Below are 21559 nucleotides of genomic sequence, written 5' to 3'. Positions count from 1 at the left end.
CTTTGCATTCATCACTAAACCCGCTTATTACTCTATTGCATCTCACGGCTGACAGTAACCCCGGTAAGAAAACTACAGCCTACTGCTATTGAAATAACCTACAAGACGTAAGTAGAAAGTCAGATCTGTTATTTCTGCTGCCTCTCTCATGCACTGCTTTTGGATAACCAGTGGGTTTTTTTTTTTTTTTTGGGGGGGGGGTGGCGTGGACGAGAAAGTCCTAAGAAGTCAGGAGCAAAAGTCCTGTAATTTCCTGCATGTATAACCATACTGCAGCAATTAATGTTCATAGAGATGTAATTTAAAACGGTGAATGCAAGTGAAACATAATTGGAATTGCAATATAATCCCCGGCAGGGCATTGCCAATTTCAAGGGGCTGAGTTAACGTTGTTTGAGAATGTATTGTTAACCCTGTTAGTAGTTTTCAGAAGCTTAGCCTGCATTATTTTAATGTTAATCTTTATGTCCAGATTTTTAAAGCTTTAGCTGAAGGCAGCATCCTGCCAAGGCACAGAGTCCCACATGCCAGTTTTTAACCCTGTTTTAACAAAGTTCTGTGGAATTTACTTCTAGATGATAGCAGGAACTCTGCGTTGTGGTCTCCAGAAGGCTCAGGTCAAATCAGATACAGCTGCTTTCTCCTCTACAGAATGGGGTTAAGGGACCAAGTTGAGATGTCAAGCAAACCAGACGTATAATTTTCCACCCTCCATTATCCAACCATGGATACAGCATGATTTCCGTGACTCGTGTGGTCTCCAGGACCTCTCCTCCAACATCTTTTGAGCCTCTGCAGTGGACCCCCATCCTTTTCCCATGTCCCTGTGCACATCGAGATTGCTCAGCACCTCCGAGGCATTTCTGGAGGGCACCGGAAAATGGATGACCCAGCGAGGGCCGCGCATAGCTTCTCTTTTCCTTCATTGCCCCGGTCCCCAACGGGCCGTGACAGAGCACAGGCCCCGAGGCAGCTCAGGACGGGCCCCGGCGGGGCCTCAGCCTCCCTTCCCCAGCCCGGGCCCGGGGCGGAAGGCAGCCGCCCTCTCCTAGAGCCGACGTGTCTGGGTCTGGGCCCGGCTTCCGCGGCGCGGGGTGCGGCCGGGCCGGGCCGGGCCCCTCTGCTTCCCCCGTGCCCCACAGAGCGGGCCGGGGCGGGAGGGTTCCGCGGCGTGGGAACAGCCGGGCGGGGCGGAGGGAGGGAAGATGGCCGGGGCAGGCGCCGGGCGGCAGGCGGCGGCGGGGCGCTGCTGACCGGCGGGGCGGGGGCGCTCGGGCCGGGATCGGGGGCTGGGAGCCGGGGCGGTGCGGGGCAGGTCCCGGGCGGGGTTAGGAAGCGCGGCGGGGCTGGTCCCGGCTTGGAGCGGGGCTGGCGCGGGGGAGGATGAGCTCGGCGCGGCGCAGCCAGAGCCGCCCGAGTCCCGCTCCCTGCGGGGCCGCCTGTTAGTGCTGGAGGAGGAAGAGGAGGAGGAGGCGGCGGGCGGCCGCGGCCCGGGCGGGACTGGAGCTGCCCCGGCGGCGGGCGGGGAGCGGCTTTCGGCCGGAGCAGGGCGGCGGCGGCCCGGCGGCGGAGCGGCCATGCCGTGGTTGAGCGGCGGGCGGCGGCGGCGGCAGCAGCAGCAAGCGGCGGCGGGACAGGGCGGCGGGCCGGCGGCGGGCGGGCAGCGGGGCCGGGAGAGCTCGGAGCTGCCGCTGCCCGCCGGCTGGGAAGAAGCGAGGGACTTCGACGGGCGAGTCTTTTACATTGACCACAACACCCGGCAGACCTCGTGGATCGACCCCCGGGACAGGTACGAGTGAGATCCGGGGGGATAGAGGGCCCGAGCCCCGTTCACCCGGGGCCGGGCCCATCGGCGACATTTTCCTTCCCCTGTCCACGGCCGACGGGAGGGTGTGGGCGGCGGGGCTGGCGGGGCCGCGGGGCAATCGGAGGCTCCGGGTCGGCGGCCCAGGGTGGGGGCTCTGTCACACCGGCCCATCGTGGGGGCAGAGCCTCTACCCCTGCTGCTGATGGGTTTGTCGGCAGTGTTAAATGTTAAATTTGAACCACAAAAAAAATAAATAAATGAGGCTTTCTGCCCCCCACCTCCCCACGGTGGGTGCTCGACTAAACGTTGTCTTAGTGTGGGGGGAAGATGGGGAGGCAGGAGCTCTGACACCGCCTGTGTTTACACTGCTCGCGTACCGGAGCAGCCCCGCTGTAACCGAGCGGCTTGGCCATCCTGATTTATTAGCCGGGCTGAACTAATTGGCAGCAGCAGGCTGGAGGCATGCTGGAGTAATTTGGTAGATTACCTCCTCATAAAAGATAACGCTGCGTGGAGGTAAGTAAACCGGGAAATTCCTGCACTTAATTTGACAAATACGCGGTCTGCTGCAAATTAGCAGCAGAAATCTGTAGCTGCGTGGTGTCCGGGGCAGCGTCTGCACGGCCCGGCGGTGCGTGGGGAGACCGAGGTAGGCCTTTTCTTCTCGCTTAGGATGAATAAATACAAGCAGGTCTTACGGCTTTTAGCAGAAATGCGTTATAAGCAGTGTTTAAGCGTCGTAGCTGAAATCTGGTGGAAGCGTGGGCTCTGTTGCTGCCCGGTAAAAGGACCTGGCTTCAAAGCGGTCGCCTAAAAATTTCCACGCGGAGTTAGTGAACACAAGTGTCAGTATTTTAGGTGTCTGCGAAATAAGAAACATATGTCTCTGTGTATGCTTTTCTATATTAAACAATGTTTTTATAGTAAGTGAAAGTTGGACAAGGACAGTTTGAACCTCGGCCAGAGCTACCTTGCCAGAAGTATGCCTGGAATGTTAAGCAGGCCACAGAAACATTTAAGCACAGTCTGGGTTAAAGACTGTAGTAATTTGAGAGATTCCTGTCGTTTTGCACGACAATGCTTAATTATTTAAATGGCCTAAATATTTACCTACCGGATCAAGATGCTGTGTCTCATTATGTGGACATAGTTGTGCATGTACATATTTTTTTCCTGAGATGTTAAATATTTGTTAATATATTTTGGATCGCACTTTTTTTCTACATCAAAATGCATGTACACGTATTTAGGTTACTTCTAATACCGTGTTGTAAAGATAATGGATGTCTGTTGCTTCTCTGCATGGCATCTTTTCCATTAAACTTCATGGAGTATGTGTTTTTGTCTTCTGCAATATCTTCTATACAGACAATAGCAGAAAAGATTTAGCCGTTTACTACAGTGTTAAAATTGAGTTACTGTTCAACTTATGTAGTATTTCTAAAATTATGACTCCATGTTTGGAAGAAATAATTGAAATGCCACACATTGCTTGGAATTTTGTCTAAATAATTCCCTCCAAGGTTTAAACTTAGATCTATTTTTCACATTGGTAAGAACAGGCTATAGAACAGAGATTGAGGCATTTGCATTGGGGCAGATAGAAAAGAGATGATGTTTTCATGAGCATGTTATCAGTAGGTTGCACAGAATTCAAGTAGCAGGAGCTAGTTCTATGACTGCAGAGTTAATCTCTGGTTGAGAATAGACTACTGTTGTTATTTTAGTGAGATGTCTGGGTTTGCATGGCAGAAAGTGACTGGTCTTTTTGGGTTTCATTGCAGCTATTCAGATTGCCATGGGCAGCATCTAAGTAGGAAAGGATCAAGGTAGTTGTTTTCTGAGGAAGTTTGGGAAAGAAAGGTAAGAGCAGCAGTGAAGTGGTATTGAAGCTGTATTTTTACAAAAAGTGGTTACGTGGAGGGTAGAATAACCTGCTTGTATTAGATGTACCTCAGCATTATGAGTTAGGCATAGAGTGATGGAGTTGAGCCCCCCATTTCTGTGTTTGGGTGGTTTTATTTTTACACAGAAGGAATTGGACAAAGCTATGAGACATCAGGCCATGCTGCACTTGATCAAGGGCTCTGAGAATCAGCACTTCCAAGCATTCCTATGGCTAGTAGTCTTTAGGCATCCCTACAGGCTCCTCTTTACGTTTAGCTGGCAGTAGTTTGTTTTTTGTTTTTCTTCTCAGGACTCCCCCTGAGATTTCTGAGCCTTTTGTACAATTTGGTTAGTGAATTTGATTTGAAATAATTATTCAATTAAAAATTCCACCACAAAACAAATTTCACTCCCCTCCCCCAAGGTTTTTCCCATTGAAGCCAAAAAGACAAAGAAATGCTAATTGGAGAAGTGCTTTATAAAGGATTTTGGAGTTCAGGAAAGATGAGGGTAAGGGAGGCAAGTAAGAATAATAAAGACTGAGAATATAAAAAGGACTCAGAAGTGGATTCCTTACGATTTTCTGTGGTAAGAAAAAAGAGGTAGGAGAGTGCTAAAATGAGCAGATTTGAGAAGGATGTTATCTTCAGTATCAAGTCGGTGGTTAGGTTCAGGAAAGATACTGTGTTGCTCTGCTTGGATTGCATGTAATGAATAGATTGCAGATGGTTGTTTTAGTAGATCCTGCAGATCTCAGAAGGGAGCCGTTCAGTGCATAAGTTTTCATCTCCTGGTAGTAGTCATCTTTTATCTTAATAGAGTGTAAATTCTTCAAGGCAGGGAACTGCCTTTTTATCTTGTGTTTGCACAGTACTTGCTACATTGAGATTCTGTTTAATAACGGGATTGCAAATGAATTTAAAAAAGACTGTGTTTGTGGTTGAAATTGATGATCCTTGTGGCACCAGAGATCTTATTACTGTTGCTGTTTGTTACAAGACTGTTTTGAAGCGATTAGTACTTAGACAAAATTCTTGGACTTTAGTGAAAGCTTTCCAAGCTCATGTGTCTTGCTAGATTTGCTGTATGTGGAAATTTCACATAAAATACAGTGTTGGTCTTTTTGAATAACTAGGGGAGTCTTTCAGCTTCTTAATGTGAGTAATCCTGGTGGTTTAAAGATTTGAATCATGTTCTTTTGGAGTGAGGATTTTAAACTTACAAGGTGTAGGAATGATTTTGCATGGAAAAAACACCCATTTGGACCAGTTGGGGAGGAATTAAAAAAATCAGGATGGGCTTGGTAAAGACTTAGATTTTAGCAGCTGTGTGTAACTTCCTGCAACATGGGCTGCTGGTACTGGGGAGTTTTTCTGTCCTATGTCCTCATTACCATCCTAATTCTGAGGCCTGATAGCTGAGTAATGTGAGCACAGGAGGAAGTACCTGTCCTTGTAGAAGAGGTGGGTTGGAACAAGGCGTATGGGATCAAATGGGGTTGGCCATGGAATTTGACAGAGAAGGGGGAAAATTTGGTAGGTTTTTAAAACAAAGCAGTCAGGACCTAGTGGTAGGGAGAAGGTGGATAGCACCTGAAGTCTGGGAAGAAAAAAGTAGGGAAACTGGACTGAAAACCAGTAGAGCAGGGAGAAACAGGTAAGGAGAAACTGGTCTGGTGAGGGTTCAGGGTGTGAAGGTGTCAGCTCTTTTCTTGGCTGTACAGGGAACCCTGAGGGAAAAAAAAGGAACGCTGGGTTTGGATGAGGAATCTTCAGGGTGAGAAAATATCAGGAGAGGCAGCAGCATGCAAAGTTTAGGTGAAGAAGGGAAGATGACTGGAAGGTGAAATATAAGAACTATGTGTGAGATGTGAGTATGGGGGTCAAGAAATGTAAGATGTGCTGGACAAGGAGATTGTTGAAAATTGTTGAATTGTAGAGACTGGAAATTAGCAGGAAAGGCTAATGGGTTTAAAACAAGGAGTCAGCTTGGCAGAGTCACTAGGGGGTTAGGAGTGCAGAGTAGAAATATTTAAGTGAGTACTGGGCAGGAAAGTCCAGAAGTGCGGACTACTTTTTGCTGAACTATTTCAGGACTCCATATTCTCAATTTATTTGATTTTAGCAAGTATCTGTATTACCCAATTAGCTGACTTTTCCTGTTGGGTGATACAAAGTCTGCTGCTACTGTTGTTTCCTCTGTTCCTCTGGCACAGCAAGGTGTTTAAACACGCATTGGTGTGATGCAGCATAATGTGATTTCTCTTTCCCTAGACTGGCTTTATAAAGGAATAAGAAATTGTAAGAAGCCTAAATAAAAAGCATATTCATGCCAGATATTCAAATCTAGAAAACCCCAGACTTAAAGTCCCTTAGCTATTGTTTATTTTGTATTAAAAGAGCATTTTTAGTGACAGATTATTTTCTCGTAAATTTTCTTGCCACTTAGCTGTGATGAGAATTGCTTCTGAAGTTTTTTGCCCAAATTGGAAGAGGGGCCTTTAGTGAGGCAAAGGATCTTTTGGCATGCCACCACGTGATAAGGTTAAAAAGTCAGTGGCCTCTTTGTCAAGGCAACAGAATATTTCCTGGAGTATTGGAATTAATCTGTACAGTTGGGAGTATTCAGCAATCCAAAGACAATCATAAGAAACATTAAGTTTTTTTCAAAAATTACATATTTCTGGGTCTGCCTTAAACCCCTACACTGAGAGCTGCAATTAGTGACTTTTACTATTAGAATTCAAATACTTCTGTTCCAAAACATTAGAAAGATGAAGGCAACAGTATAATTAGTACCAGTGCCATTTTTGAACATCGTCTTCAGGTTTGAATATGTTTTCAGACTTTTCTTGTCTGCTTGCTGTTGTATTTTGATGTTCAACTGTGTCAACTCATAGTTTGTTTTGAGCTAATGCTGTTCGTGGAATGGGAAGAAAACAAAGTGATTGTTGATCATTACTTTGGTCTTCCCTCAGAAAATATTTTAATGACTGGACAAATTTAAATGATGTGCTGTATTTGACTGTGATGCAGGTTGTTAATACAAAACATAAAATTGAACATGTAAGGTATAGAAGTGTATTTCAAGAAATGATTCTTTGCAAGTGTTTAAAGTGGAGCAGAACTATTGAAATACTGATTTGTTTATGATTTTATAAATCAGCTTTCTAGGCTGTTGTTACCAAGCTCACAAGAGATGAAGAAGCTTGGAAAGAAAAAAGAATTGTTGAATGAGTATAGATCTGGAAAATATGCTCTCCTATGAGAGGAAGAGTTGAATTTCTTCATTTGAAGAGGTGTTTAAGAAGTGATTTGAGTACTGCTCATAAAAAGAGACGATACCAGAGACTTCAGAACTCTTCTTTGGTAGATTTGTAATAACATCTGATAGTCAGAAGTTAAAACCAGAAGTATGCTATGTTTTTAATAGTAGTAGATATTAGATGTCAGAGTAGTTTTTCCACTCCTTTACTCTTTAGATGAAATTACCTAATTTTTTGCCCAATTTATCAGCTATCAACAGTGACGTCTCATTGTTTATGACCATCAATTTTTACTGCCTCCATTGCATGATATATCATTTTACCTGTCTATCAAATCTATATAGCTAAGTATAATTCATAAGGATTGGGCAACCATCCTTTCATTAGAAAGTGGAGAGCTGCTCTATTTGGTTGTTTCTCTTTATGCATCCAGAAAGAAATCCTGTTTATTTCCAATGCTTCAGGCATGTAGGTCACTGCAGTTGCACCATTTGATTACCTCAAGTTGGCAATATAGTGGACTTGATAGAATTTATATCAAAAGCATTGCATATAAAACTGTACCCGGGATCCAGATGTTTTGAATTTTCTTTGTAAATGTCAAGTCTGGATGCAGCCACAACGTGGATGGAAAAGCTATGCAGACTGCTTGCCTGGTATGTGACTGAGAATACATGCTGCAGCAAATGGTGTTGAGAAAATGCTGCTGTGCCCTGAGCCTCTCTGGGCAATCTGCACATATTTGTACTTTAGCTCTTGCTCAGAATTCAGTAATTATGTAATATTCAATGGAATTCAGTAATATTTTTAAGGGCATGCTGTAGCTGACATTAGTTTTGAAATCTTCACGTATACATATTTGTACCATGATAGATCTACTTCTCTGCCTTTCATGAGGGAGATTCATATTTTTTTTTCATCCTGTCTGGTAGACCTTCAAATGGATATTTAACTTCATATTGCTCATGAATCCCATGAAAATGTTTATGATTAAGAATGAATGAAGATACAAGCATCCTAGGTTTAGTGTTACTGGGTATTAGGTATGCTCTTCAAGCTGAGTCTTTTGTTTGATTGGTGGATTCTGATTAGGTGTTAATATGTTACAATGTTAATCAGCTGATTCATGATAAATACTTCTAAATTACTGCTATTCCCCCTCTTCTCCCTTGATCTCACCTCTCTGATTTAAGTGTTTTTAAAAAGTAACTTGATTTCTTTTCAGATTTATGTTGCTGCTGGAAATGCAGTGCCTGTATGAAGTGAGCGTTCATGTTTTCTTGCAATTTAGCATTATTATAAATGAGTGCTACATCTCCAGTCACTGAGTATTATAAATGTTTTTACTAGTTTTTCAGTGTCTTGAAAAGTAGAGGTGGAAGGCATCCACTGATTCTTCCTAAGATGAAAGGTTTTCTTTATAGTAAAATAATAGTGATTTATGGTTTATTTAATTGGTTCTTACTAGTTAAAATATATATCTTTTGAAAGTCTGGCTTAGGTAGCATAATATTTCAAGACCTAATGCATGTGTGCTAAAGCATCAAAGCATCTATTGAGCCACAAAAACCTCATTAACAAAAAAGCCACCGCTGTTAAGCTTCTTGACATTTTGTTAAAGGTGAAGGGTTTTTTTTTTTGTGTGGTGTGTAGTTTTTACCTCTTAATGGAAGTATTTTCAGCAATTAGATATGTAATGTAGACACCTGCCTTATTGTATTTGTGTGCAGTCTAGAAAGGACTAAATTGGCAGTTGTGCCTTGAGTGTGTTGCAGCAATGTGATGGCACGTGTTATGAGGGCTGTTTCTTGAAGGGTTCTGTGACATGGTATTGACTCACATCTGTGTTGGGTCTTGCAAACTGAGAAACCCTGATCTGTTGGAACTTGTCCATGCTTGAAACTGTCAGAGAAGGTACTTTGCTATTTTTATATATATAAATTAGTGTGTATCTGAGTTGGTATAGACGTAGTGGTTGCATTTATTGTAATTAAACTGCACCAGACATTGTGAAAAGAAAATTGTGTGTTTGCATTAGCATATCGTGTAAAGGGTATGGGGAGAGAAGTCTGTGCTTTTCAGGATCTGTATATGTGAGAATGCAAGTTTTGAAATGTCAGAAGGCTGGGGCTGGGCTTTAAGTTCTGTTATCTAGAGAAAAAAAAATCCTATTTAGGCTTGGATTCTAGTGATTAGTTTGAGAGATAACAACTTCATGTTTTTAGCAAATATAAATATAGTGGCAACACTGTGTAAACATAAGAACAAATTACTTGTAGGCAATAAAAAACTCTAGAAACTTATCTATAGGAGAGCCCTATTAACAAGCTTCACAGAGGTGCCTGTTAAATGTAATGTTGGTTTATAATTTTGTGTTGTTTGTTGGAAGGTAGAGCTAAAGTTGTATGTGAGGCCATACAGAAGTATTTCTTTGATATATTGCTGAAAAAAATAAAACTAATACTTTTCTGCCTACAGTTAAAAATAGAACTTCCTGAATTTCTTATCTGCTGCAGATGCAACAGTTCACATCACCAGCAAAGCCAGCCAGTATTGCAGTTTTTAAGTAATCTTCAACTTGTTTCTGGTTGAAAGCAGCATGCTAGAGAAAACACGCTCTAGGTATTTTTCCTACCTCGTTGCCTGCTGTGGCAGGGCAGGCAGGGAACATGCTCAGCAAGGTTTGGCAATACAGCGCTCTTGAGCTAATAATTCACTGCTGCCAAAACCAGTTATGTCCTCCCTGCCAAACCACATGGTCTCACCCCTCTCTTGCACCGGTATCCTTGCTTATCTGACCTTGCAGTAAGAAAAAACCCTTAACCTATGCAGCATTTCATATATCTTTTTTTGGGGAAGGGTAGTGTTTAGGTGGTTAAGTTCCTTAAGCTGATTTAACTTTTGGAGCAGCCTTGACTACTCGTATTTAAAATTCTTCCATAGTAAAACAACACATCTCTAAACAAGATTCAAGTTATGTTTTAAAAGGAAGAAATCAGTTTTCAGACATAAGATGGATGTTGAAAGGCCAACAGAAGAAAAATAGGTGTCAGTTTTTTACAGTAGTAGCACTGAAGTGGCTATTAGGAGGTGAGAGAGCTGCAAGAGCTGATTTGGGGACTGAACTTGTGGTATCATCACCAGCTTGGAAACACTAAAGACTTGGTGAAGTCAGTGGTGAATGTTGCCATTGCTGACAGGGAACAAAGTTGGCGTGTGAGGGAATTGGACCAAATGTGCGTTTGGGAGGTGTGTGTGAGGGAAGTGAGTATAAGATCAGGTAGATGTGGGAAGGATCTTGACAGTGGAGCACCTCCAAGGAGTATCTGAGGTATAAAAGTGTAGGGTGTGACTGAGGAAGGTGTGGAGCATGAAAAGGCATGTCAAGGTAAAAACAAAAACCACAGAGCAGCTTTTGTCACCAGTGTTTGGAGTGAGAACTCATCAAAAGATCATTACAGTCATCTGGGGAATTTGTTAAGGGGGGTGAATGTGTACAGGTGGAAATTGCCAGGTCATAGAGGAGGAGGTTGTAGTATTTGGATTAGATGAACAAGGTTTTTGTCTCTCCTTATGGAGAGGAGCAGGGACTGTGATGATGTGTTCTTTTTCCTTGATACTGATCTAGCCTATTTTGTTAGAATAAATCCTTCAGTTCTTAACTAGTCGTTAGTAGCAAGGAATGAGGGTGTAGGTTTTGTTCTGCCGTTCTCGATCATTTCTTACTCTGTCCCAGATAGGAAAATTAATTTGGACTCAATAAAGTGAGAGTGTGCTAAAAGGTTGGCGAGACATTATCTATGACTTTTAATAGCTGATTGAATCCTTCAGCCATTTAATACTGCTACCCACCTGGTGAGGTTTGTTCTAGGTACATGTTGCATGATCAAATAAGCTGTAATGTTTCTCAGTTTGTTTCTCTCCTCTTCTGTGGGTACTGGCTGGAGTAGGAAAGACTTTTGTGTTCAGTCATGAGCTTGGTGGTCTCCCTGTGGTTTGCAGGATGAAGGCAGTTCTGTGCTGTACTGTTCACTCTTTGGCTGAAGGAGCTGGTTGCCATCAAGGGCTGAGTTAGTAAATATCAAAACCTAAAGAAAGTACATTTTTTAATTTTTGTTTTCAAAGACTTTTCTATTTCAGTATATTTAATTGGCAGCAGGACAAAAATAAAGTGCAGCGATATCAACACCCTTGAACTAGCAACAGAGAATCAAAGGCTATCTTTCATAGCATTCTGAAAGAGTTATTTTCAAGATGAAATATCTGTGAAGAATCTTGTTGAAACTATTTTGACTCATATTGTAATTAGGCTATAACTCTTTTGCACAAAAAATGATTAGGCTTCTTTATGGCAAAATGCAAAGTTTGGTATCAAAGCTGAAAATGCATAATATTTCAAAATTGATTTATTTAATATTGAATTGCAGTTTAAACAGCTAAAAATAAGACTTTTAAAAGGCCCTAATACACATAATTTTCTTAGAAAGAGTGACACATCCATGTTTGGGAAGGCAGCTGAAGTACTGCATAATTATCTAATTCTATAGCATAAACAAATCGTGGCCCACTTCTCAAAGGTGGATACAGTCCAAAGTTACTTGACTTGAACAGCAATTCTATGAGTGCTTAAAAGAGAATTACAGAATAAAAAGTAAACTACCTGTTTTTTGGTTTTTTTTTTAGCAGTGTAGTGGAGATGGAGAAGTGTGTGTGTTTGGAAATAACTGTTTAAACACTTGCGTGTCTTTTGCTTCCCCCAGGTTATATCTTTCGGATAAGACTAAGAATCCCTGTATTAAAGATATGATAAGGCACACAGGTAAAAATCCTTGAACCCCAGACTTCACAATAAGTTAACCACAAAACCCAAGAAAAAATTGATTTAATGATCATCATGCCTGTTGGATCAAAAGTCAATTTTAAATAGCCTTTAACACTATAATTGATGATTAACACAAATTAACCTGATGTTCATCTGTTAGAGATAGCACAACTGACCTCTACTTCATATAGTTTAAAAAAAAAATCAGAGGAGGTAGTTGTAGAGGAAACTGCAATAGGTAATTTGTCAAAATTCAGTTAAGAAACATATATATTCATGTTGTATATTTGCATATGCTTGTTTTCAACTGTATGCAGTGTACTGATTGACAACATTTGAAAAAAAGTGTATGCTACTCTGTGTTGGTTTGAGTTGTCTTATTTTTGCTTTTCTGCCAGCTCATAGTTTATTCAAGGGAAAGCCCAGTGGTGCTCTTGAGGTTATGGGTGTACTGAGATTTGTGATAAACAAGCACCCCATGTGCTCAAGACTCTGCAAGGGCATTTGAATACTACTTCTGTGCTTAATGTAGCTGCTCAGTTGGGACAAATCATATAATTATTTTTTTAGAAAAATGTTCACTAGTACCAGCTTGCAGAAAGATGATTAAAAATGCTATACTTTGAAATGATGGGCTTGTTTTTTGCTTTTCTTTGAGATTCCTCTCAAGTAATCAAATGCAATCCTTGCCTCAATAGACTTACACCTGTGAGCTTCCATGTTCTTCATTTGATAATGTTTTGGAAGCTGAATTTTTATTAAAAATACTATGAAAGTACTTTTTATTAAAAGTTCTTTGAAAATCCATTTTAGCCCATTTCTTAATTGCAGATTGATTTTGATGCTTATGTCTTGTCTGTGTGGCAAATGACATAGTTTTAACTAAATCGCCATATTTCACAAAGGTTTTGAAAAATAATTTTCCCCAGAAGAAAAGCAAAAGCATTTTAATTAAGAATGGTAAGGTATTTTTTTATCAGCTGTATTTTGTATCTGGACTGGTTAGCCATCATTTTGTGTTCCCCGTAGGGGAACTTTGGGAGTAAATGCCATGTCATAAAGAGGAATATCTGTTGTCAAGACTTGTTTTTGATTTCATGCAGGTCTCAGCACTTGGAAATGCAGCTTAATGCATGCACAGTCCGGTATTTTAATGTCTTTGTTTATAGCCAGGACTGCAGAAAGAGGAGACTCTCCAGTTATCTGCATTACTAAAAGGTGGCTATAGCATGTATAGGAGTTCAAGAGATAAGAGATTTCATAAGCATTTTGTCCTAGTCAAGGTGGGCATGTAGAGAGATGGAATGAGAGGTCCTAGAACTTGTCTTCATCCTTTCTTTTGTGTTGTTTGTATTTAATAATCTTTGTACATTGAGTCTCGTGTACTGATTCAGCTAAACAGCTTCTGGATTTCTCATAACACTGCATAATGCACTGAATATAGAAAGTGTTTTCTTCAATCTTAACAAATGGCTAGTTTCTCCTAAGTTCCTTGGAACTGATCTGCAGCGCTCAGTATGATTACTGTTCTTGAAGTGTGTTACTTAATATCTTCTATTCAGGAAGATGATGATGATGTTGAGGGAAAAAAATTAAGTGCTGAACCCTGCGTACTTGGCAGAAATAAAGTGGTAGGTTGGTATTTTTTTGGTGTGTTCTCTATGGGTTAGTTGTGTTGTTTTGTTTTAATAGATTATAGCTACAGTTTTTTCCCCCAGAAATTGTGAAATAAACCCTTTAATTTTTGGTTTTAATAAAATCTTTCCATTTAGTCTGTTTTTGGAGTCAAATGTCAAGAGGTTTATGGTCAGGCTAACTCTTGGATTCTGATGAATTGATGGTGCAATGAAGATACTGTATTTCCAGTTCCAGGAATTATTTTCTTACTGTAAAATAAGCTACTTTGTAAATTCCTGGTTGTAGTCTTTAGTAGTTTTCTGTACGTACTTACATGAAGTTTTGGTGAAACTCTTCAGTTGGACATGATAGAAGGCTTTTGGAGCAAAGAGCATTTTTAATTCATGAGCAAGTATCCAGACACAAATGTGTAGGAAGGAGTATGTGAATGGGCTGTACCGTTAGTCATCTGAAATTTCAGGCAATTTACCATCTACAATATTTGTTTATGGCTATAATCTATGCTTCTGTCAGTAAACATAATTCTGATTTTACATCTGGAAGGATGGAGCTGAGAAATGTTTGTGGGGAGTGATCCATGGAAGGTTTGCTCAGCCATGATTAGTTTTGTGGTGTTTTTTTTGTTGGTTTCAGTTTTTAAAGAAAAATTATAGTAGTGTTTCCAGTCATTGGCTGTAAATGTCACCCAGAACGTCCTTATTCTTTGTACTGAATCAAGTACTTTGTACTTAAGGATTCAAGGCCTTTTAGGAAATTACCAGCTACCTTAATTTTTAATAAATTTCCAGTAATGGCTTCTGGAAGTTTTGGCATAGGTTTTGAGATCCCAACTTGTTGTCTTCTTGGAGTGTTTCACGTGCTTAGGAAAAAGTCTTAAGTTTTCTCAGAAGTAAATAGAAAAAAACTTGAACATTTCATAGAATTTAGATAAAAACCTGTTTTAATGCTAAGGCAGATTATAGGGTGGGATTTTTTTATTACTAAATAAAACACAAAACAGCAGGTGATTAATATGAAAGGATATAAATGTATTTTTTTTTTTAAAAAAAATAGTGTTCATAAAATTTGTAAAAATATTCAGGAAATGGGCTAAATAAAGCTCCAGTGATTGTGGAAAGTAGTTTGTTTGTGCAAATTTGTCCCACTGAAATACCAATATTTATATGTAGAGTGAGCTCGCTTGTAATATTGTGTTAGGGAAATTATTTCTGGGAGTAATCTTGTATATTTGTCCATGCCTGTTCAGGGCTTCTGTTGGGTTACAGCGATGATGTAGCTGATGTTGTTCTCTGGACATCTGCTGCTAGGAGTGAGATGTGTCCTCTGTTCTGTCTCATAATCTGCCAAACAGCCCTAAGGCAATAATGCACTTTCATTACTATTGATGAGACTCAATTTGGATTCTTGAGTTAAAGACTCTCTCTTTTTCTGTTTTCTGACTGGTATGAAGATTTTTAGCCCTTACCCATTTATTTGGGAAAAATAATTTGAAAGGGAATATTGGTATTTTTTTTTTTTTTCCTTCTAAAAGGGAATGGATTTAGAATTTTTAAAAAAGTTTTGTTGTTTTAAAATACAGCTGCCTCATTTTATCATTAAAACATACTGTAATAAATTTCTGGAATATCTCCTTTAGGAGATTATGTTTGGTATGTGAACATCTGGAGTTTTTGAAGTTTTGCACATATGGTTGTTTGCCCACATGGTTCTTGAGATATTTGTTTTATTCTTTCTGAAGTGACTTGATAAAGAATATTATCATGTGTTCATTTTTTACTTGAATCACAACTGTAAGCTTATTTTCTTTACATTTAGAATCTATGGGACATTTATAAAAGGCTTTTCTGTTCTCTTTAAAATACAAATTACCCTGTGTCCAAAATGCTGGTTCAATTTGAAACACCCTGAAACTATGGGTAGTGTCCTGACTGTGGAAATTTCCTCCCTTCCATCAAATCCATGAATATGGCTCTTTAAAATGCAAGTTTTTGAGATCCTGTGTTCATGTTTTTCTGTCTTTTGTCTTTTTATGTATGTGCTCAGAAGCTTATTTTTCTAAGTGGATGAAGATTTTAATACTAATACCCATATCCAGATATTTCTAGGTTTTCTGTAAAGAAAAAAACCAGATGTTATACAGACTAATAATTACATCTTAATGTAATATTAATACATGATGTTAAAAGTGAACTAGTTCCCTTTATTGTGATTTCTTTCTTAAATTAGGAATGCATTTTTATTTCTCCCCATTAGTGAAGATGGTCAGTTGTCCAAATTTTTACAAGAATGATTTCAAAATAGTTGTGAGAGCACTTTGGTTAAAGAATTTTTGAACGTTTTAGGGTACTACACTTTGTAGAATTTAAAATACATGAGCTTTGTTGTGCTTTTGGGGATTTAAGTTTTAGAGGTTTTGTTTCTTTTAGAAGATGGAAATCTGTGCTATGAATAGAGTGCTAATACAGGAGATTTTCCTTGAGTCCATGTTTTACTCATTTTATATACTCTGTGTATGCTAGGCAGGCACACTTTTAAAATGCTGGTTTTCTTTTTTTCATGGCAAAAATAGCTTGCAGCTTATTGAAAAACAAGGCAGACCTGTGCCTCCAAATCCAAATGAAACTGCTGCTTGGATGAGGCTCTAAAGAGGGCATTTATATGTTGTGGAATGAATGGCATGCCTGCACTAACTCCCGCAGGCCGGATATTTCCAAAGTATCAGACAGAGCTGTATATACTGCACTTTTTCCCTTTTGGATCCAAAGGTTTCTCCTTTGGCAAGGTCTGAAGGACCCCTGGCCTTTGTGGGGAGGATGAAGTGGAGAGTGGGGGCTGGCAGGGAAAAAGTAAAATGAGCAAGGTGACTGTATGTGTGTGATGCTTTTTTTTTTTATTTTCCACACAGACTGGCCTTCTTGTGCTTTGTGAGCTTGTGTTGTTTTTCTAATCATTGTTCTTTGAACAGTGTAGTTAGGAATTTCCTGTTCACGTTTTACTACAATGGTTTGTTTAAAATGATAGACCGCAGTCTTTCCTGACCTAAAACTAGATTAGCCTTGAATGTCGAAAAGAAGTCGGACAAATAAAGAGCATAGGCTGTATTTGCTTATGTCATGGAGAGAGGCCTTTTAACCATGGTCTCAGTTGTATCAAATACCACAAGTCATGTTTCTTAAATATTTATTAAGACAAATAAACATAGTTATTGTATGAACTGGCAGGTCTCCAAATGTCTGTCTCTTTGATTCTCATGGGTGGGTTGCTTTTAATCAGAAGTATATTTAGTCAAGACTCTGATATCTACTGGATTACTGAATCCAGCCATAGCTCAGTTCTCCCCTCTCCTTTGCTTTATTACATTTTTAAAATGTGACAAAATAAGCCTCAGCAAAGTTGAAGTTTTAAAATACTAAGCAGCAAATTTTGGGGAAATACATTGGGTGCCTGTGATAAGGAAAGTTTAGTGTAGTCTTTGTATGTACTGCCATATGTATGCTTTCAGATTTTGGAGGAAAAAAATCCCCCAAGCCCAGGAGTGTTAGATGTACAATGAATTGCATTATCCTTATTATACAATTATGTTTATTTAGAGCAGGTTCCTTTTATAGCACTGCTATTCTGTGTAAATAGTGCATACCTATAATGATGGAACAGCACAGGTAATAAGGCTATTGATTTTTATCTGGAAAGAGATAAAATTTTAGTGTTGAAAGCAATATATGACCTTGACTTTGGGCTTTTACTTTACAGAAAAGTACTGTATCATCAATGATATTATGATTGTTTGGCACAAAAAATTTGTTCAGTTTTGGAGGAATGGCATATTGACCTTCCTGAGTTGGGTACTCAAGTCATCAGTGACAAGTGTCAAGCTCATGAATATACACTTTATACGTTGCTCTTGGGTATTTTTAATGCATGATTGTCTGTGACCATGTGCATGTGAAATTCTGGTAAACCTGATAAATCACTGTTTCAAGATGGGAGATGTCAGATCTGTAAGGTTGTGGAGTCTCTAGCTGATAATGACACACAGGCATGTCATTACAAGGGTGTTGCCAGTTAAAATACTCAGCTGTTATGGTATTTCCAGCTTAGCATCTAACTTTGTTCCACCCAGCAAATAGTCACATAAATAGGACTAGCTGTGGATTTTTAAAGGAAATATTTAATGTATTTTTAAAGAAAATAACATTTGGAAGGAAAAATATTTGGGTAGCTTGTCTAGGGTAGGGCAGGGAGATGCTTTGCAGGGTATAGTTTGATGTGCTGAAGAAGCTCTCAGTAGAGATGTTACATGGAAAATGTTACCATTTATAGAAATCAGATATTTCTGTGAATACCGGAACTGGTGAAGCCAGGTTTCCTGTGGGTTTTAGTCTTATGACTGATTGACTTTGGAGTCACCTGGAAAGGTGAAAGTTAGGTTGGATGCTTCTTGCCTTTCATTTGGGCTGTTTGCATTCACTTGCTTCTGAGCAGCTTTTCTGATACCTGATTAGATGTGAACACGTGTTTCTCACTTTCCATTAGGCCTCCTACTTTATAAACTTTCATAGGTATTTGAATTGTGTTGGAGGTTTCCCTAAAATTTGAAAACTTGTCAGTAGAAAAAACCAAATAGACTTGTCTATTAATTGCTTTATTAATAAAAGTCATATATCTGTATTTTTATAGGAGATGGGACTATGAGCCTTTGTTTTCTTTTTTTTTTCTTAATGGCCCTGTTGTTGACTTGTTTCTAGTAGCCAGTTTTGTTTGAAAAAGGAACCAGTTCCTAAAAACCAAGTGATGCTTTTACCTATTAAATGGCAGAAACACATTTTGAGATTAGTGTGCCAGATTTTGTGGTACAGACTTGGACTTTAATCATTCTGTGTGTGTGTGTGCAGTAGATGCACTCACTATTCATGCACAAATTAAACAAAGATTTAAGTTTCCAGTGTAGCTGTTAAGCTGAGTTGTCTGTGCTTTCAGGTTTGTTTTCCTATATGCATGAAATAAAAGTATAATCTTGAGTAGAGAGCCAGAGTTCTGCTGAGGGTTTATCATTGAGATTCCTGCTGTTAATGTATCTCCTGGAGCTATTAGCAGTCAGTTTTTTTTGCTCATAAGTATCAGAGGTGTATTTTGTAAAATACTGTCAAGGGTAGTGTGTGCCACTGGTTTCACTGTCAGCAAAAATTGTTCGCTTTAGTTTTGACTTTTGCTAAGCACTTTTTTCTACCTGGAAAAGCTCAGTAAGTTAAGGTGTGAGTAAAAAGGGCCCTCAATCTTCCATATGAGTGCTTTTTGTGTAGCAATACAGGTGAGTAGTTTATTCCACTAGATGAAGTAAGTGAGGTGAATAAGGTGAGTAAGCAATTTCATTATGAGACGCTGTCAGTTGTGTCTAAATGCTATGTTGCAAATTTGGCTCATGCTTTGAGCTGGTTGTGAGCCAGTGGCTGTGATTAATTCATCCCCAAACTTGAGCTAACAAGCCCCATGTAGGCTAGGTTATATTAGATGGAGCTTAGTGCCACACTGAACTAGCTGGAAGATGTACTCATGGAATCCAGGGAAAAGCTGCTTTGAGTGTGCTGGAAACATCCTGTGTAGACAAATGTAGAAGTGTTTCTGTGAGGTAAATAATTTACAATATGACTTTACACTACCTTTACTGTAATGTTACTTTCTTTACAGATATCAGTTAATGTTATTTTGTGTAAGCTGGCTCAGCTTTTGTGTAAGTAAGGCTCTAGTTATTTCTTCCAGGGTTGTATTTATAAATTATGCATAAAATCCGCATTATTATGGGCTGTATCACCAGTGTTAAATGGATTGATAATGTTCTTACCTCTTGATTTGCAGTAGTACAGCATCTTGTATATAATAAAGTTATCTTAAGCAAAGGTCTGTGAAATAAAGCCATGACTTCAGGAATATTTCTAATATGATCCCAATCACTTGGAAGGCTAAGTTGAATCTTCCCACTCCTGTGCACTGAAAGGAGCTGGAGGAGCGTGTGCCATGGTGCAGCACAACGACGCTGCTGTGGTGCTTACAGAGATGCTGCTGGAGCTGGCCATCCTTTTGTGGAACAGGCTGGCTGTGGATCTGGAGGGCTTAGACTGCTCCCAGTAAAGTGAGAAGGCATTTATGTGCTTACAGGAAAGAAGAATGCCAGAAAAGAAAATGGAGGCAGTACTACGAAAGTGTTTTTGTCATTATTTGGATAGCTGTATATTGTGTACAGTCAAAATTTACACTTAGAAAAGTTTGCAATTGGCAGCAGTGTAAAGGGAACAGTGCATTCTGTGCCATTAATGTGTGTGCATGGGAGAGCACATGCCTGATCAAAAAGGTGTGTTTGAGAATGCTTTTGTAGTTCTTTTGTTTTGGAAATTGAAGATCAAAGCAGTGTAGTTTCAAAACAACAGAACAATGTGCTGGGCTTAATTGTATAAAATACATGAGGATGAACTGTTACTGAGGGCAAGGCACGTTCATTTTCATGGTTACTTTTGAGAGAAGTAAGAAATTAATTTTATTTTTATGATGGATCTCTGAAGACAGTCTTCTCAGCATTGATGTTTGATGGATGCTAAATATTGCCAGAAGAACTTGTCCATTCTTACAATGTATTTAATACCTATTACATTAAACTATGAGTTAGAACAAGCTACTATTTAAAATGGCATTTGTGTAATTAGTTTTCCTTTTTAATACCAATTAGAGTCCATAAACTTTTTTTTTTGTTTACTCTTATGCTGTTCTTGGATTGCATAAATTGTTATATTATGAAATTGTTTTGGCTCATATGTCAATAAATTGTTTGTTACCCTTTTAAGTATTCAGAATTTGTATTATGGCAACAGCAATGTCATCCTGTCCTCTGCTTCTATCAGTACTCATTTTCTACAAAGAAGAAAAACGCCCCTTTTATGTGTTTGCTGGAATTTTGAGAAATGCTGATTATTCAGTCAGTGGATATGTGTGTATGTGCATGGGTGTCTGTACTCAGCATCACTTTAGTGCCACCTCTGAAAGCAGTGTGGTCCAGAGATGTCTTAGATACATTGCCTAGCATGGTGCTGTCTTCTCTCTGGTGTTTGGGATTTGGTTTCTGGGAAGTGGGTGGGATTGGTAATCTTGCCCAAATCAGCATTCCACTTGAGACTTGACTGATGTCCTAAATTGGTGGACAATTTATTAATGCTTCTTTGTTGAGAGGAGTTAAGGAGAATTAACTGTCTCCATAAAACTAATTTTTGCAGGAATTAGAAGCATTAGAAGTCATTGTGAGTAAGATGAATTGCTCAATATATGGTCAGGGGGTAGGAGGGGGCCTAGACCAGTCATATCTGTAGAATTCAGGCTTTCACTGAAATGCAGGACAGCAATAGGGTTTAACTGGTTGCACCGTGAGATTCCTTGCCTCAGAAGGCTGTTGTGAAAAATGAATAAAGATGACCGGATAGACTGAAAAGCCTTGCTGCTGAATGGTTCTTAGAAACATCTTGTTAATTGCATGGGGGAGGAATAGATTTAATGCAATATTAAATAATTTAATATTAAATATTTAAATAATAATTTATTTAACTGGTGGTATCTTCATGGTATTCTAAGAATTTGAGGGTAAAATTGTCAGGGAAGTTAACTTGGGGAGATTAAAAATTTAGGTCTTTCAACCACAATGAAGAATAGGGAAGGGATGGACCTTTGCTCTTCTGACAGCTTCTGTCTTTAGTAATTCCTTATCGTGCTGTGGCAGTATGAAATCAGAAAACCAAATCCTGTGAATAAGAATCCTGTGGATTTCATGCTGGGAAGAGCAGAGAGTGGCTATGTATGTAAGCATCTGGATTCACTTACGGGGAAGTAAGGCCTGCAGAAGGAAGCTAGACGAAGGGTGATGGCAGAAGAGAGGCTTTCCTGGCAGCAGCAGTCTAGGAAATGGTGAGAAAATCTCTTCGAATTATTTGTTCAGTTGTGGCATAAGTACAGGATGGGGGAGGAAAGAGGGAGTACTCCTGTTTCTTTTTCCACAGCTGTCTTGGAGAGGCTTTCTTAATTTTTTATTTGTTTAATAGATAATGGTGAAAGATTTTTAGAAAATGACAGAACAAAAAATTGTGTGGAGAAGGGAATGTAAGAG

At 39.5% G+C, this 21559-nt stretch overlaps 1 protein-coding gene across 4 annotated transcripts in view; it reads left to right on the top strand.

Moving 5' to 3' along the window:
- The first annotated feature begins 1308 nt into the window (after positions 1-1308).
- WWC3 (WWC family member 3) overlaps positions 1309-21559 on the top strand; it is a 99315-nt gene continuing 79064 nt past the window's right edge. For 2 of the 4 annotated variants that reach the window (XM_058846512.1, XM_058846530.1), the window contains exon 1: positions 1433-1789. In XM_058846512.1, coding sequence (XP_058702495.1) covers positions 1578-1789 — 212 coding nt within the window. In that variant the 5' untranslated portion in view covers positions 1433-1577. Of the gene's footprint in view, positions 1790-1886; positions 2324-21559 lie in introns of those variants that run through there. The other 2 variants (XM_058846521.1, XM_058846538.1) reach the window with 2 other exon arrangements.

This window comes from Poecile atricapillus, chromosome 1 (assembly GCF_030490865.1).
Source record: "Poecile atricapillus isolate bPoeAtr1 chromosome 1, bPoeAtr1.hap1, whole genome shotgun sequence".
Lineage (NCBI taxonomy): Eukaryota > Metazoa > Chordata > Aves > Passeriformes > Paridae > Poecile > Poecile atricapillus.
This window is presented reverse-complemented; position numbering and strand designations above follow the sequence as displayed.